Source organism: Syngnathus floridae, chromosome 9 (genome assembly GCF_059516105.1).
Source record: "Syngnathus floridae isolate MCC-2025c chromosome 9, RoL_Sflo_1.0, whole genome shotgun sequence".
In the NCBI taxonomy this organism is placed as follows: Eukaryota; Metazoa; Chordata; class Actinopteri; order Syngnathiformes; family Syngnathidae; genus Syngnathus; species Syngnathus floridae.
The window spans coordinates 13,289,216-13,307,232 of NC_142421.1; the positions used below are offsets into that span (position 1 = coordinate 13,289,216).

At 51.3% G+C, this 18,017-nt stretch overlaps 1 protein-coding gene across 3 annotated transcripts in view; it reads left to right on the forward strand.

Annotated features, from left to right (window-relative positions):
- LOC148393617 (glutamate dehydrogenase, mitochondrial-like) overlaps window positions 1-8,418 on the forward strand; it is a 9,513-nt gene extending 1,095 nt beyond the window's left edge. Inside the window, exons 2-13 of one of the 3 annotated variants that reach the window (XM_088385669.1) lie at window positions 4,104-4,184; window positions 4,250-4,305; window positions 4,471-4,534; window positions 4,880-4,974; window positions 5,032-5,211; window positions 5,429-5,566; window positions 5,645-5,809; window positions 5,894-5,974; window positions 6,044-6,167; window positions 6,761-6,852; window positions 7,244-7,306; window positions 8,112-8,418. In XM_088385669.1, coding sequence (XP_088241795.1) covers window positions 4,104-4,184; window positions 4,250-4,305; window positions 4,471-4,534; window positions 4,880-4,974; window positions 5,032-5,211; window positions 5,429-5,566; window positions 5,645-5,809; window positions 5,894-5,974; window positions 6,044-6,167; window positions 6,761-6,852; window positions 7,244-7,306; window positions 8,112-8,231 — 1,259 coding nt within the window. In that variant the 3' untranslated portion in view covers window positions 8,232-8,418. Of the gene's footprint in view, window positions 1-44; window positions 4,185-4,249; window positions 4,306-4,470; window positions 4,535-4,879; window positions 4,975-5,031; window positions 5,212-5,428; window positions 5,567-5,644; window positions 5,810-5,893; window positions 5,975-6,043; window positions 6,168-6,760; window positions 6,853-7,243; window positions 7,307-8,111 lie in introns of all 3 variants that reach the window. The other 2 variants (XM_088385670.1, XM_088385671.1) reach the window with 2 other exon arrangements.
- Window positions 8,419-18,017: the final 9,599 nt, after the last annotated feature.

Below are 18,017 nucleotides of genomic sequence, written 5' to 3' on the forward strand. Positions count from 1 at the left end.
CTTTCCTATACATTGAATTGAATTCCTTTATTGTCACTGTTAAGGAAAGACAAGCAGTGAGTTTGCACTTGTGAGTGACGACATGAGGCAGTTAAACGTTCGTCATAGCACGGCTGCAAAGGAGCGTTCACTGAGTCCTCGACAAAACTAACATTGGTTAGCATCCATCCATTTGGAGACGGGCTGACCCTCATCCCGGCTGCCTTTGGCCAGTCAGCAGGTCAGACACTGAAGTGGGCACCACTGGCCCAATCGCTTTCCCATACATTGAATTGAATTCCTTTATTGACACTGTTAATGGAGTGTTAATTGTGAAAATCAGTTTGGCAGCTCCTCATGGGGGGTCATGCACATACATGTATATAAAATAATATAAAATACAGATAAAATGCAATCTTTGGTCAGTCTTCGCAAGGGATGAGCAGGGGTGGGGTGATGATTTTAACAGCCTGATGAAAAAAGCTGTTGCTCAATCTTGAAGTTCTTGATTTTAAAAAGTGGTCAAAAAAAATTTCCCATGGGCTCACCACCTGTAGGAGGGGCCAAAGGGGTCGGGTGCAAAGCAAGCTGGGCGGCGGCCAAAGGCAGGGTCCTTGGCGGTCCGATCCTCGGTTGCAGAAGCTGGCTCTTGGGACATGGAATGTCACCTCTATGGCTGGAAAGGAGCCCAAGCTGGTGTGTGAAGCAGAAAAGTTCTGACTAGACATAGTCGGACTTGCCTCCACACATAGTTTAGGCTCTGGTACAAGCCCTCTCGAGAGGGGCTGGACTCTCTTTCACTCTGGAGTCAAGCAGCTGTGGGCATACTTATTGCCCCCCCCAGCTGAGCGCCTGCACATTGGGGTTCACCCCGGTGAACGAGAGGGTAGCCTCCCTCCATCTTTGGGTGGGGGGACGGGGTCCTGACTGTTGTTTGTGCCGATGCACCGAACAGCAACTCAGAGTACCCACCCTTTTTGGGGTCCTTAGAAGAAGTGCTGGAGAGTGCTTCTTTTGGGGACTCTATCGTTCTATAGGTGACTTCAGTGCTCATATGGGCGATGACAGTGAGACCTGGAAGGGCGTGATTGGGAGGAACGCCCCCTCCCCCGATCTGAACCCAAGCGGTGCTCTATTATTGGACTTTTGTGCTCGAGACGGATTGTCAATAATGAACACCATGTTCAAACATAAGGGTGTCCATGTGTGCACTTGGCACCAGGGCACCCGAGGCCGCAGTTCGATGATCGACTTTGTAGTCGTGTCATCGGATTTGCGGCCGCATGTTTTGGACACTCGGGTGAAGAGAGGGGCGGAGCTGTCAACTAATCAACACCTGGTGGTGGGTTAGCTCCGATGGTGGGGGAAGATGCCGGTCCTGGCAGACCCAAACGCTCTGTGAGGGTCTGCTAGGAACGTCTAGCAGAATCCCCTGTCAGGTAGAGCTTCAACTCCCACCTCCGGCAGAGCTTTTCCCACATCCCGGGGGAGGCGGGGGACATTGAATCCAAGTGGACCATGTTCCGTGCCTCCATTGTTGAGGCAGCCGACCGGAGCTGTGGCCGTAAGGTGGTTGATGCCTGTCATGGCAGCAATCCCCGAACCCGCTGGTGGACACCGGCAGTAAGGGTTAGGGTTAGGGCAGCTGACAGGTACCGGATGGCCAAGCGAAACGCGGCTTCGGCGGTTGGTGAGGCAAAAAAACGGGCGTGGGAGGAATTTGGCGAGGCCATGGAGAATTACTTCCGGACGGCTTCAAGGAGATTCTGGTCCACCATCCGGCGTCTCAGAAGGGGGAAGCAGTGCACCGTCAACACTGTTTACAGTGGAGATGGCGTGCTGCTGACCTCGACTCAGGACGTCGTGAGTCGGTGGGGAGAATACTTCGAAGACCTCTTCAATTCCACCGACACGCCTTCCATTGTGGAAGCAGGGTCTGGAGACTCTAAGGTGGACTCTCCAATCTCTGGCGTCGAAGTCACTGAGGTAGTTAAAAAACTGCTCGGGGGCAAGGCCCCGGAGGTGGATGAGATCTACCCAGAGATTTTAAAGGCTCTGGATGTTGTGGGGCTGTCCTGGCTGACACGCCTCTGCAACATCGCGTGGACATCGGGGACGGTACCTCTGGATTTGCAGACTGGGGTGGTGGTTCCCCTCTTTAAGAAGTGGGACCGGAAAGTGTGTTCCAACTACAGAGGAATCACACTCCTCAGCCTCCCTGGTAAGGTCTATTCAGGGGTGCTGGAGAGGAGGGTCCGTCGGAAGGTCGAACCTCGGATTCAGGAGGACTAGTGTGGCTTTCGTCCTGGCCGTGGAACAGTGGACCAGCTCTACACCCTCGGCAGGATCCTCAAAGGGGCATGGGAGTTCGCTCAACCAGTCCGCATGTGTTTTGTGGACTTGGAGAAGGCGTTCGAACGTGCCCCTTGGCAAGTTCTGTGGAGGGTGCTTCGGGAGTACGGGGTGCCGAGCCAACTGATAAGGGTGGTTCGGTCCCTGTATCGCCGATGTCAGAGTTTGGTCTGCATTTCCGGCATTAAGTCGGATTCGTTCCCAGTGAGGGTTCGACTCCGCCAAGGCTGCCCTTTGTCACCGATTCTGTTCATAACTTTTATGGACAGAATTTCTAGGCGCAGCCGAGGCATTGAGGGTGTCCGGTTTGGGGACCTCAGCATTGCGTCTCTGCTTTTTGCAGACGACCTGGTGCTGTTGGCTTCTTTAAGCCGTGATCTCCAGCTCTCACTGGAGCGGTTCGCAGCCGAGTGTGAAGCAGTCGGGATGAGGGTCAGCACCTCCAAATCCGAGTCCATGGTCCTCGGTCGGAAAAGGGTGGAATGCCCTCTCCAGATCGGGGATGAGATCCTGCCCCAAGTGGAGGAGTTAAAGTATTTTGGGGTCTTGTTCACGAGTGAGGGCAGGATGGAGCGCGGGATCGACAGGCGGATCGGTGCAGCGTCGGCAGTAATGCGGACTCTGTACCGGTCTGTCGTGGTGAAGAGAGAGCTGAGCCAAAAGGCAAAGCTCATCCGGGGGAGACTCGGAGTAGAGCCGCTGCTCCTCCACATTGAGAGGAGCCAGGTGAGGTGGCTCGGGCATCTCATCAGGATGCCTCCTGGACACCTCCCTGGGGAGGTTTTCCGGGCATAACCCACATGTAGGAGACCCCGTGGACGACCCAGGACACGCTGGAGAGACTATGTCTCTCAGCTGGCCTGGGAACGTCTTGGGAACCCCCGGGATGAGCTGGATGAAGTGGCTGGGGAGAGGGAAGTCTGGGAGTCCCTCCTAAAGCTGCTTCCCTCGCGACCTGACCCCGGATAAGCAGAAGATGGATTGATGGATGGTCTCAAAAAATGTCTGTTGTTCGGTCGGCTCTGAAGACAGCACAGCCCGCTAGCTCGATAGCCGCGTTGGGGATACAATGGTCCAGCCAGGACTCCGCAACAACCAGACACAGGACTCCAGACTGTGAGATGTGTTCCGCTCGTCCATCCCGTTGGTCATCGACTGGGCGTCAGCATGAAAGAGGCTGGGGATGACCAGCCTGCACGGGCCAGCTTTTAGTTTGGCCGCTAGTCCTGGAATCGTGTTCCAGAGAATCAAGTTCTTTTGCGGGCAGAAGGTGTTTACTGTGACCAACAACAGTTCCGCTCTGCTGTATTGCACATGAGTACTAAAAATGGTACAAGAAAAGTTACAAAAAAGTTACAAAACTGCCAACAGCTGAGGAGCGCCGGGCCACTGCATCTGTGCGCGCCACCATCTTTTCCTCCCAGTTGCGTCCAAGACCCACTATACATTGAGAATGATTTCATTGTCGGTTTGGTCCGTAACATCTATCTCCAACCTGCAAAAATGTCAATGTTTCCAAATGCCTTTTTTTTTTTAACTCTACACAAAGTGAATGGGTCTGCTTCTACAGAAATGGGAGAATATTCACAGTTGAGAAAATTTGAGCAAGCGACCATTCAAACTGAATTGAACCATCCAAATGGATGAATTGTTTCATGTAATGATGTTGTAAGATTGTGAAAGCACGGCCGTGCAATGTAATATTGGAAAAGGGCGCATGGGCCGTGGACCAGCCGTTGAAAACCTCTGTCCCATTGTGGTTTGCCTTTCAGGCATCCGCTACAGCATGGACGTGTCTGTCGACGAGGTGAAAGCGCTGGCGTCGCTGATGACCTACAAGTGTGCTGTGGTTGGTCAGTCAATTCAGTGCATCTGCTCTGCACTTGGACGAATTTCATTTTGTCCGCATGTCTCCTAGATGTTCCTTTTGGTGGCGCAAAGGCGGGAGTCAAGATCAATCCCAGGAAATATTCCGTAATTCTGCCTTTCTTACCATCGCTGTTCTCCTCTTGTGTCTCATGGACATTGTTCTTGGGCCTCCGCCGCTTCTTCATCACATTAGCATCCTGTCCTCCTGCTTCTGCGTTCCCCTGACCTCAATGTACATGTGTAGAAATCCTTCTTGTTGATCGTTTCCAGGACAATGAGTTGGAGAAGATCACCAGGAGGTTCACCGTGGAGCTCGCCAAGAAAGGTTTCATCGGTAAGTCAAATATCGGCAAAGGGAACAACCCCCACAAGTCTCAAGGACCCTGTAGAAACGTCAGAAGTAGGACTTGCATAAAAATGTCACTAAAGATACGGTGGAGGAAACCCATTTTTGTCTGGAAAGAAAGAAACATTGTCCTGTGCTATTTCTGCCTGCGCTTACCATGGCGGCAGAATGGAATATGGGCCCCCGCCTACTGGCAAAAGACTCTGTGTCCAAGATGGTGGCACCATTCCTGAATTGCTTTCCCTTGAGCACAGAAACCCCAAAAAAACACAAGCCGGCAAAGAGCTGAGTGGACGAACGGCCAGGCACCAATGTCCGTTTTGTGGCGCGCAGGATCCGGAATCGATGTTCCCGCTCCGGACATGGGCACGGGTGAGCGCGAGATGTCCTGGATCGCTGACACCTTTGCCACCACCATGGGCTACAATGTGAGTTTGCGGGCTGCACGAGGTGACCATGTGTGCTAAGCCACCCGCCTGCCACAGGACATCAACGCTCATGCCTGCGTGACCGGCAAGCCCATCAGCCAGGGGGGCATCCACGGACGTATCTCGGCCACCGGGAGGGGAGTCTTCCATGGCATCGAGAACTTTGTCAACGAGGCGGCCTACATGGGCAAGCTGGGAATGTGTCCCGGATTTCGCGACAAAACCTTCGTGGTCCAGGTAAGCGAGCCGCCATCTGACATCCATGTCTCTGATGCTCGACTCTACAAACTGTATGTACCATGCCCACTTACGGCCTTCCTCCTCCACATGCCACAAATGTGGCAGCGCGAGGGACATTTTGTCAAAGAATTTTTCAAGGTCCTAAATATTTCCAAAAGCATCATTAGCAAAAAGCAATTTGGGGAAAACATGCAGCCTTTGGGCTTGTACTCAGGGTTTTGGCAATGTGGGTCTGCACTCCATGCGCTACCTTCACCGCTACGGAGCCAAATGCGTGGGAGTGGGCGAGATTGACGGCAGCATCTGGAACCCGCACGGCATTGACCCCAAAGAACTGGAGGACTACAAACTGGTGCGCACCCCCTAAACCCCAAGCTGTCGCCTTGCCCTTGACAGGATGAAAAAGCCATGCGTGCGTGTGTGTCTCCAGGCCAATGGGACCATCGTGGGCTTCCCCAAGTCTTCGCCGTACGACGGGAGCATCCTGGAGGCCGACTGCGACATCCTCATTCCCGCCGCCGGAGAGAAGCAGCTCACCAAAAGAAACGCCCCCAACGTCAAGGCCAAGGTGCCGCTCTTGTCATCTGCAGCTGGGGTGGGCCAGGGTGGGGGGCGCTTGTGTGCGTCTGCTAGCCGACGCCCAAGAGCTGAAGGCCTCGCTGTCTGTGTTGTTTGGCAGATCATCGCAGAAGGCGCCAACGGTCCGACCACGCCTGAGGCCGACCGCATCTTCCTGGACCGAAACATCCTGGTCATCCCGGTGAGACTCCGCCAGCTCCTCAATCCCTGCGCCAACCGTTTCCTGGCTAACAACCCCTCCCTCCTCCAGGACTTGTACCTGAACGCAGGCGGTGTGACCGTGTCGTACTTCGAGTGGCTAAAGAACCTCAATCACGTCAGTTACGGCCGCCTGACCTTCAAGTACGAGCGAGACTCCAACTACCACCTGCTGAGTGAGTGAGAAGTTTCTTTGGGTCGAGTGGACGGGTGTGGCTCACTGTGGACGTTTCAGCTTGGATTCAAAACGCTCACAGCTCTTGATGCTGCTACTGGAAGAATGCCTCGTTTGTGGCCACTTGTGCAACAAATGAGAGTTGGCGCCGACCCGTTTGTCTGTCCATTAGTTGGAGCAGTTCATAGGACGTTTTGGAACGGTGCAGAATGATGTCCCGGCGCCGCTCGTCCGCAAGCCGGAGCTCTGACTCTATTCACTGGCGAGATAACCGCACGTTTCTCTGAAGCTCCCAAGCGCCAGATTGCTTCCATAGCCAGAATCTCCAGATTACAAGTGACTTGAGTCCTCTTAAATGGCCTGCTCATGGATTCTCTGGTGAATATGGCGATGGGCCTCGCCAAATTCCCAAGTCACGAGATTGCTGAAAGTGGATGACGAGTGAAAAGTTGCCTCGTCTTCCCGCGAACCCTCCCTCGCCAAACATTGTAAAGCAAAAAGGTCTTTGAAATCCAAGTGGAAATGTCCTCACCGAGCCACAGTAGTCCAGTCAGTCTCACTGGACTGGAGACGTTTTTTTCTGTCCCTCATCAGTGTCGGTCCAGGAGAGTTTGGAGAGGAAATTTGGCAAGCATGGCGGCGCCATTCCCATTGTTCCCACGTCTGAGTTCCAGGCACGCATTGCTGTGAGTACTTGAATGTGTGTCGGCCACGTACGCATCTGTGCCTTGGGTGGCCTGTCAAGTCCATCCATACGGGATGCGGACAAGGCTAGATGGCAGAAATGAGCTGACCCGAGGGGGCAAACGCTTTGCAGCTAACGACGGTATTGTCAATCGATTCTCAGGGCCGTCAGATGTCAAGGTCTGGTCTAAGCAGGGGCCGGGTGGGTGGCAGCAAAGGGCCCGAATAGCTGCCAAACTCTGGCTCATTGTCACGTTGCTTGGCTTTGGTGCCACATAATGCTGCTTTTATCTCCAGTTTGTCAACCCCCTCCAAAAAGCAGCAATGACAATAAACCTCGACGCTCGAGACATTTGTGCTTGTGTACATAGTAATACCTGTACTGTGCCACAGGGGGCGTCGGAGAAGGACATCGTCCACTCGGGCTTGGCCTTCACCATGGAGCGCTCCGCCAGGGTAACGTTATGCTCACAAAGGTGTGGAACGGCTGGGGCACGTTTTTTCTGTGTTACACCGGCACACTGCAACTCACACCGGCGGGAATCAACTGCGTTGCGCCTCCGTAAATCTCCGGCCATGAGACCACAGGATCACGGGGAGGGAGGGTTCACGCCAAAGAGTTGAGTTCACTTGATAAAAAGAGAGTAAAAGAGAGCTATTTGTAAACAATAGCCATCCATTCGTTCACATTGACAGACGTTTTGGACATTATTGCTGGGACTTTGGCTCTTCTACGATGGTTGAACATGTTTTGTATTTGTATAGTGTTTTTTTTGTCATGTTAATTTATTTTGAATTAGTTTTTTGCCTTTCAAATTTCCAACTCATGCCAAGCTAGGCAGTTAGCTGAAATGGAAGGTCTGTAAGTTGTAGATATGAGATATTTTAGTGAATTAAAAGAAAAAACGAGTTCGCAGAACAATTTTACATTGAAATATACCGGATCCACCTCCTATGCTGACGCCCAATTTCCTGTCTGAACCGTGTAATTTCATCAGCTACATGAAAATACATTTGCGGTGTCCAGAAGAAATAGGAGGCTTGCGGACAGCGAGCAAACAACGGCGACGATCCGCTAGCCCACTGCGTATGAGTGTGTCAGTGTGAGTGGAATCATCGACTCCAATACATTTTATTCCTTGCATGTGGCAGATGACCGCGTCACAGCCGTTCCACACTTGGTGTGAGGCACCCGCACGCCTCCTGCCCGCCCTTTGACCTCTCCGTGCTCAGCCATTTGACCTTTTCATTCTTGCCGTAGCAAATCATGCGCACAGCCAGCACGTTCCAGCTGGGTTTGGACCTGCGAACCGCTGCCTACGTCAACGCCATCGAGAAGGTCTTCCAAGTTTACGCCGAGGCCGGACTAATCTTCACGTAGCTGTGGCCCTCACCCACTTCCTGTTTAGGGCAAGATGAAAACACCGCCAGGCTTACAAAGACAAAAGTTGCAGCAAAGAGTAAAGTTGAAGGTTATTGTGATGATGATGAATAACTTTATCCGTTTGGTGTAATTTGATGACTTGGGTGTAAATAGTTTTTTGCTTAACCTCTTTGTTTTTCCACCCCCCCCCCCCCAAAAAAAAAAAAAAATCGAGTTTGCGAGCAGTTGAAATCCCAACCACATTCCAAATGTACAATTGGGCGCTTTTCTGTTTTGTTGATACCGGAGATTTCATATTTGTGCAGAAATATACTTTTTTATTTCGATGAGATTCATCATGTCTACGTAATGAATATAAACAGATTTTTTTTGTTCAGACTTTTGTCTGAACAAAAGAATATGTTTATATATAATATATACTTCTAGTCAGTCCAGACTTGTGGGTGTTACTTTTTCAAATTATTGCCATAAACACACACAGATATATACCGTATTTTCTGGACTATAAATCGCTCCAGAGTATAAGTTGCACCAGCTATAAAATGTGTAATAAAGAATAAAAATACATATATGCAGGACTGTCTCAGAAAATTAGAATATTGTGATAAAGTTCTTTATTTTCTGTAATGCAATTAAAAAAACAAAATGTCATACATTCTGGATTCATTACAAATCAACTGAAATATTGCAAGCCTTTTATTATTTTAATATTGCTGATTATGGCTTACAGCTTAAGAAAACTCAAAAATCCTATCAAAAAATTAGAATATTTCCTCAGACCAAGTAAAAAAATAGATTTATAACAGCAAAACAAAATCAAACATTTGAAAATGTCCATTAATGCACCCAGTACTTGGTTGGGAATCCTTTTGCACGGATTACTGCATCAATGCGGCGTGGCATGGAAACAATCAGCTTGTGACATTGCTGAGGTGTTATGGATGCCCAGGATGCTTCAATAGCGGCCTTTAGCTCATTTGCATTGTTGGGTCTGGTGTCTTTCAGCTTCTTCTTCACAATACCCCACAAATTCTCTATGGGGTTCAGGTCAGGGGAATTGGCAGGCCAATCGAGGACAGTAATGCCATGGTCAGTACACCATTTACTGGTGGTTTTGGCACTGTGGGCAGGTGCCAGATCATGCTGGAAAATGAAATCATCTCCAAAGAGCTCTTCAGCAGACGGAAGCATGTAGTGCTCTAAAATCTGCATTTACTCTAAACTTGATGACCCACAGTGGACCAACACCAGCAGCTGACATGGCTCCCCAAACCATCGCTGACTGTGGGAACTTCACACTGGATTTCAAGCAACTTGGATTTTGCTCCTCTCCAGCCTTTCTCCAGACTCTGGCGCCTTGACTTCCAAATGAAATACAAAACTTGCTTTCGTCTGAAAAGAGGACTTCGGACCACTCTGCAACTGTCCAGTGCTTCTTTTCCATAGCCCAAGTCAGACACTTCTTCTGTTGTCTTGAGTTCAGAAGTGGCTTGACCATGGGAATACAGCTATTGTATCCCATTTCCCAGACATGTCTGCGAACAGTAGCTTTTGATATCTGGACTCTAGCTTCAGTCCACTGTCTTGGAAGCTCCCCCAAATTCTGGAAGCGACTCGTCTTCACAATGCTGTTAAGGCTGCGGTCATCGCTCTTGGTTGTGCAGCGTTTCCTGCCACATTTCCCCCTTCCAACAGACTTTTTGTGGATGTGCTTTGGAACTGCACTCTGTGAACAGCTTTCTCTTTGAGAAATTTCTTTTTGTGTCTTACCCTCCTGATGGAGGGTGTCAATGATGGTCCTCTGGACAGCAGTCAGATCAGCAGTCTTCCCCATACTTGTGATTTAGTTTACTGAACCAAGCTGAGTATTTTTCATAGCTCAGGAAACCCAAGCAGGTGTTTCGAGTTAAATCGTGGTCGCCTTAATTAGACGATTCAAGGGATTAAACATTTTTGTTGATCCCGGGGGTGGGGAAATTCAGGCCCCAGCAGTATCCATACCACAGAGTGGATATACAAAAGACACAGCGCCCAACGTCGTGAATCGGTGAAAACATCACCAAGCAGGTAAACGTGTGAGCAGCGTCCTGGGCACCCAGTCGAGGCACGTGCAGATGGTCACCACGGCGCTAGCATGGCGAAGGACGTTGGTTCCGACAAGCATGAGGGAGCGGACTCCCCACAGGAGTCGCGGCTGCGAGGCCAAGGCGAGGGACCCGGTCAGCACCGGCCGGATAAGCAGGAAGCCGTCGTAGAGTTACGCTGGTCTCGACCAATGTGCGCAGCCATCCCGGTCCCAGGGAAAAAAGATATCCGGTCCGAAGCAATACCGAGGTGCGGTAGAAGGAACCAGCATCGCCAAATGGACAAAAAGACAAAGAAAAATGAGAAAAGAAGGAAATAAAGAGAAATAAGTGATTAGATGAATACCCTACTTGTATACTTTTTCATGATATTCTAATATTTTGAGATAGGATATTCGAGTTTTCTTAAGCTGTATGCCATAAGCAAGTGCTCCACCAGCCATCATGACCACATTCTACCGTGGCACTATTGAGAGCGTCCTCTCCAGTTGTATCGCTGTGTGGGGTGGAAGCTGCACTGAATACAACATGAAGGCCCTGCAGTGCATAATGAACACGGTGGGATTATTGGTGCTTCATTGCCCTCCCTGAAGGACATTTACACCTCCCATCTCACCTGCAAGGCGACCACGATTGTGAGTGATGTGAGTCTCCCCACTCACACTTTGTTTGATCTACTGCCCTCTGGGAAGAGGTACAGAAGCCTGCGCTCCCGCACCACCAGACTCACCAACAGCTTCATACTCCAGGCTGTTAGGATCCTGAACTCTCTCCCCCCTCCACCCTCGGCTGCATAATGTCCTGGCCTTTTGGCCCACGTTGGCTGCCTTGCACTACTCCTCCTGTACGTTTGCGCTATATACTGACTGTCTGCTGTATGCAAAATTGCTCCATTTCAACCATGTTGTTCTTATTTATTTATTTATTATTTATTCATTGCTCTTATTTTTTCATTGTATGTGCCTTCTTGTTTTTACTTTTTGTATTGTTCACTTGAATGTTTTGTTTGTCCGTGGACCAATATATATATATACCCCTCCGTGAGTCGTCACCTTATCGTGGTGGAGGGGTTTGCGTGCCCCTATGATCCTAGGAGCCATGTTGTCGGGGGCTTCATGCCCCTGGTAGGGTCACCCATGGCAAACGGGTGAGGGGTCAGACAAAGCACGGCTCACCCAAGCCCCTCATGACGAAAAACACAAATGGACTTTGTTTTCCCTCGCCCGGACGCGGGTCACCGGGGCCTCCCTCTGGAGCCAGGCCTGGAGGCGGGGCTCAAAGGCGAGCGTCTGGTGGCTGGGCCTTCGCCCATGGGGCCCGGCCGGGCATAGCCCGAAATGGAAACGTGGGTCCCCCTTCCCATGGGCTCACCACCTGTGGGAGGGGCCAAAGGGGTCGGGTGCAATGTGAGCTGGGCGGCAGCCAAAGACCTTGGCAGTCTGATCCCCGGCTGCAGAAGCTGGCTCTTGGAACATGGAATGTCACCTCTCTGGCTGGAAAGGAGCCCGAGCTGGTGTGCGAGGCAGAAAAATTCTGACTAGATATAGTCGGACTAGCCTCCACGCACAGTTTGGGTTCCGGTACAAGCCCTCTCGAGAGGGGCTGGACTCTCTTCCACTCTGGAGTTGCCCACGGTGAGAGGCGTCGAGCAGGTGTGGGTATACTTATTGCCCCCCGGCTGGGCGCCTGCACATTGGGGTTCACCCCGGTGAACGAGAGGGTAGCCTCCCTCCGCCTTCGGGTGGGGGGACGGGTCCTGACTGTTGTTTGTGTCTATGCACCAAACGGCATCTCAGAGTACCCACCCTTGTTGGGGTCCCTGGAGGAAGTGCTGGAGAGCGCTCCTTCTGGGGACTCCATCGTTCTACTGGGTGACTTCAATGCTCACGTGGGCAATGACAGTGAGACCTGGAAGGGCGTGATTGGGAGGAACGGCCCCCCCGATCTGAACCCGAGCGGTGTTCTATTGTTGGACTTCTGTGCTCGACACGGATTTTCAATAATGAACACCATGTTCAAGCATAAGGGTGTCCATGTGTGCACTTGGCACCAGGACACCCGAGGCCGCAATTCGATGATCGACTTTGTAGTCGTGTCGTCGGATTTGCGGCTGCATGTTTTGGACACTCGGGTGAAGAGAGGGGCGGAGCTGTCAACTGATCACCACCTGGTGGTGGGTTGGCTCCGATGGTGGGGGAAGATGCCGGTCCGACCTGGCAGACCCAAACGCTCTGTGAGGGTCTGCTGGGAACGTCTGGCAGAATCTCCTGTCAGGAAGAGCTTCAACTCCCACCTCCGGCAGAGCTTTTCCCACGTCCCGGGGGAGGCGGGGGACATTGAGTGGACCATGTTCCGCGCCTCCATTGTTGAGGCGGCCGACCGGAGCTGTGGCCGTAAGGTCGTTGGTGCCTGTCGTGGCGGCAATCCCCGAACCCGCTGGTGGACACCGGCGGTAAGGGATGCCGTCAAGCTGAAGAAGGAGTCCTATCGGGCCATTTTGGCCTGCGGGACTCCGGAGGCAGCTGACAGGTACCAGATGGCCAAGCGGAACGCGGCTTCGGCGGTTGCTGAGGCAAAAACCCGGGCGTGGGAGGAGTTTGGTGAGGCCATGGAAAATGACTTTCGGACGGCTTCGAGGAAATTCTGGTCCACCATCCGGCGTCTCAGGAGGGGGAAGCAGTGCAACGTCAACACTGTTTACAGTGGGGATGGCGTGCTGCTGACCTCGACTCGGGACGTCGTGAGTCGGTGGGGAGAATACTTCGAAGACCTCCTCAATTCCACCTACACGCCTTCCGTTGAGGAAGCAGGGCCTGGAGACTCTGAGGCGGATTCTCCAATCTCTGGGGTCGAAGTCACTGAGGTAGTTAAAAAACTCTTCGGTGGCAAGGCCCCGGGGGTGGATGAGATCCGCCCGGAATTCTTAAAGGCTCTGGATGTTGTGGGGCTGTCATGGCTGACACGCCTCTACAACGTTGCGTGGACATCGGGGACAGTGCCTCTGGATTGGCAGACTGGGGTGGTGGTTCCCCTCTTTAAGAAGGGAGACCGGAGGGTGTGTTCCAATTACAGGGGAATCACACTCCTCAGCCTCCCTGGTAAGGTCTATTCAGGGGTGATGGAGAGGAGGGTCCGTCGGGAGGTCGAACCTCGGATTCAGGAGGAGCATTGTGGCTTTCGTCCTGGCCGTGGAACAGTGGACCAGCTCTACACCCTCGGCAGGATCCTCGAGGGTGCATGGGAGTTCGCCCAACCAGTCCACATGTGTTTTGTGGACTTGGAGAAGGCGTTCGACCGTGTCCCTCGGGAGGTTCTGTGGAGGGTGCTTCGGGAGTACGGGGTGCCGAGCCAACTGATAAGGGGGGTTCGGTCCCTGTATCACCGATGCCAGAGTCTGGTCCGCATTTCCGAAGTAAGTCAGATTCGTTCCCAGTGAGAGTTGGACTCCGCCAAGGCTGCCCTTTGTCACCGATTCTGCTCATAATTTTTATGGACAGAATTTCTAGGTGCAGCCGAGGCGTTGAGGGGGTCCGGTTTGGGGACCTCAGCATCGCGTCTCTGCTTTTGCAGATGACGTGGTGCTGTTGGCTTCTTCAAGCCGTGATCTCCAGCTCTCGCTGGAACGGTTCGCAGCCGAGTGTGAAGCGGTCGGGATGAGGGTCAGCACCTCCAAATCCGAGTCCATGGTCCTTGATCGGAAAAGGGTGGAATGCCCTCTCCGGATCGGGGATGAGATCCTGCCCCAAGTGGAGGAGTTCAAGTATCTTGGAGTCTTGTTCACGAGTGAGGGGAGGATGGAGCGTGAGATCGACAGGCGGATCGGTGCAGCGTCGGCAGTAATGCGGACCCTGTACCGGTCCGTTGTGGTGAAGAGAGAGCTGAGCCAAAAGGCAAATCTCTCAATTTACCGGTCGATATACGCTCCTACCCTCACCTATGGTCACGAGCTATGGGTCGTGACCGAAAGAACGAGATCTCGGATACAAGCGGCCGAAATGACTTTTCTCCGCAGGATGTCCCGGCTCTCCCTTAGAGATAGGGTGAGAAGCTCAGTCATCCGGGAGAGACTCGGAGTAGAGTCGCTACTCCTCCACGTTGAGAGGAGCCAGATGAGGTGGCTCGGGCATCTTATCAGGATGCCTCCTGGACGCCTCCCTGGGGAGGTGTTCCGGGCATGTCCCACCGGTAGGAGACCCCGGGGACGACCCAGGACGCGCTGGAGAGACTATGTCTCTCAGCTGGCCTGGGAACGCCTTGGGATTCCCCAGGATGAGCTGGACGAAGTGGCTGGGGAGAGGGAAGTCTGGGAGTACCTCCTAAAGCTGCTGCCCCCGCGACCCGACCCCAGATAAGCGGAAGTGGATGGATGGATGGATGGATGGATGGATGGAGATATGTATATATATATATATATGGGGGAAATGGGGGCACCATCAGCCACCTCCTCTACATGGATGACATAAAGCTGTACGCTAAGAACGAGCGGGACATTGACTCCCTGATCCACACTACCGGGATCTACAGCTCTGACATCGGAATGTCATTCGGACTTGAGAAATGTGGCCGCATGGTGACAAAAAGAGGAACGGTAATCCACACAGAGGGGGTCTCACTCCCAGAAGGAACATTAGCAGACATTGAGGACAGCTACAAATACCTTGGAATTCCACAGGCAAATGGCAACCTTGACGAGGAAACAAGGAAAGCAGCCACAGCCAAATACCTCCATCGAGTAAGGCAAGTCCTAAGAAGTCAGCTCAACGGCAAGAACAAGTCCCTAGCCATTAACAGCTACGCCCTACCAGTAATCAGATACCCTGCAGGAATCATACGGTGGCCAAAGGAGGATATACAGACCACAGATATCAAGACACGGAAGCTCCTTACCATGCATGGAGGGTTCCATCCCAAGTCCAGCACCCTGAGACTGTACACTAGCCGTAAAGAAGGAGGCCGAGGACTAGCGAGCGTGAGAGCCACTATCCAAGATGAAACATCCAAGATCCATAAGTGAGGGGAGGATGGATAAGGGATAAGGCCCCAACGGATCACGTGCTCAGTGAATGTCTCAGACAATGGGCATCAAAGGAAGATGAGGTGCTGGAGGGACCATCATGGGAGGACAAGCCCCAACATGGGATGTACCACCGAAACATAGCTGAAGTGGCTGATATCCAGAAATCCTACCAATGGCTAGAAAGAGCTGGTCTGAAGGACAGCACAGAGGCACTGATCCTGGCTGCACGAGAACAGGCCTTGAGCACCAGAGCAATAGAGGCCCAAATCTACCACACCAGACAAGACCCCAGGTGCAGATTGTGCAAAGAAGGTCCTGAGACAATCCAGCACATAACTGCAGGGTGTAAGATGCTGGCAGGTAAAGCATACATGGAGCGCCATAACCAAGTAGCTGGAATAGTGTACAGGAACATCTGTGCAGAGTATGGACTGGAAGTCCCAAGATCCAAGTGGGAAACACCTCCAAAGGTGGTAGAGAATGACCAAGCCAAGATCCTCTGGGACTTCAGCTCTGCCTTCAACACCATTGTGCCGCAGCGACTCATCTGCAAACTCGACGAGCTGGGCCTCAGTACCTCCCTCTGCAACTGGCTACTGGACTTCCTCTGTCAGAGGCCTCAGGTGGTGCGTGTTGGCGACAAAATCTCCGCCAGCATCACGCTGAGCACGGGGGCCCCCCAGGGCTGTGTGCTCAGTCCATTGCTCTTCACCCTGCTGACGCATGACTGCACTGTGACCTACAGCGACAACCGCATAGTGAAGTTTGCTGACGACACGACTCTGGTGGGTCTCATCACGAAGGGCGACGAGACTCGGTACAGGTCGGAAGTTGACCGTCTGACCACGTGGTGCAGGGACAACAACCTCCTGCTGAACGTCAATAAGACCAAGGAAATCGTTGTTGACTTCCGGAAGGGTCACACAAAACACCTGCCGCTGATCATCGATGGTGCTGTGGTGGAGAGGGTGAGCTGCACCAAGTTCCTGGGGGTGCACATCAGTGAGGACCTCTCCTGGTCCGCGAACACCTCGTCACTGGCAAAGAAAGCTCAGCGCCGCCTGTACTTCCTGCGGAAGCTCAGGCGTGCATGTGCTCCTCAGGCAGTCCTGACTACATTCTACCGTGGCACCGTTGAGAGCGTCCTCACCAGTTGCATCGCGGTCTGGGGTGGTAACTGCACTGCACAGAACTTGAAGGCCCTGCAGCGCATAGTGAATACGGCTGGTAAGATTATTGGTGCTTCGCTCCCCTCCCTGAAGGACATTTACACTTCCCATCTCGCCCGCAAGGCAACCTCGATTGCGAGAGATGTGAGTCACCCGGCTCACTCTTTGTTTGACCTTCTGCCCTCTGGGAAGAGGTACAGGAGCCTGCGCTCCCGCACCACCAGACTCGCCAACAGCTTTTTTCTCCAGGCTGTTAGGACCCTGAACTCGCTACCCCCTTCTGCGTAGCGTGCGGCACTGTTGCGCTATTTTCAGGAATGTCTGCTGTACGCGCACTTGCTCCTTTTTTTTTTTTTTTTTTTTTTGGCTCCTCTTATTTATTTATTTATTGTTGTATTATTTATTCATTATTTATTCAGCACGCTTTTGTTATACTTGTTTACTTGTTTGTCTGTTGTGAGCCATGTCTTGTCACCGTGGGATAGGGGGGAACGAAATTTTGGTTTCTTTGTGTGTCTTTGGCATGTGGAGAAATTGACAATAAAGCTGACTTTGACTTTGACTTTGACACAGACACATCATATTTATATCATTTATACATTATTTTCTGTATGTCATTTGTATTGTTAATATAGTATTTACATATTTGAAACTATTATTCAATGTTCTAATGATAACATAATGCACTTATATGGTTTAATATTCATTTATTGATACACAAAAAATATATGTATGTTAAAAATGAGAGAGTGACTACGGATTTTCACATATCACGGGTGGTCAAGCTTGGAACCATTTATCCATGATAAACGGGGATTACTGTATGTATATATATATATATATATATATATATATATATATATATATATATATATATATATATATATATATATATATATATATATATATATATATATATATATACATATATATATATATATCCATCCATTAATCTGTACCGCTTGTCGCGGGCATGCTAGAGCCTATCCCAGCAATCACCAGCGGGGGACACTGGAGTTTCCGGGGAAAACCCACGCAGGCACGGGGAGGACATGCAAACTCCACACAGGGAGGGCCGGAAGTGGACTCGAGTATATACACATACATATACGTACGTATATACAGTGCATATGTATATACAGGTAAATATATATATTTACATACGTATACATATATAGTGTATATGTATATACAGACAAATATATATATTTATATAGCTATACATATCTGCGTATATGTACCTTGTACCTTGCACCTGGAAACAGTACTTCAAATGTATTTTGTAAAGGAGTATAGATACTTGTTTCCAAATGTTCTTCTGTTTGAAATTATTTTCAAAGCTTGACAAGTGAACACACAAAAGGCACCTCTATTACCCACTGGTGCAGAACTTCCGGTTGGTCCGGAATTCCCCGCCACATGCGGGGTTTTCCACTCGAGACTGACAGGCTGGCGGTAGCTATGGCAACGCTGACCTCTCCGTCCGCCTGCGGTGGTGAGCGCGAACAGAGCT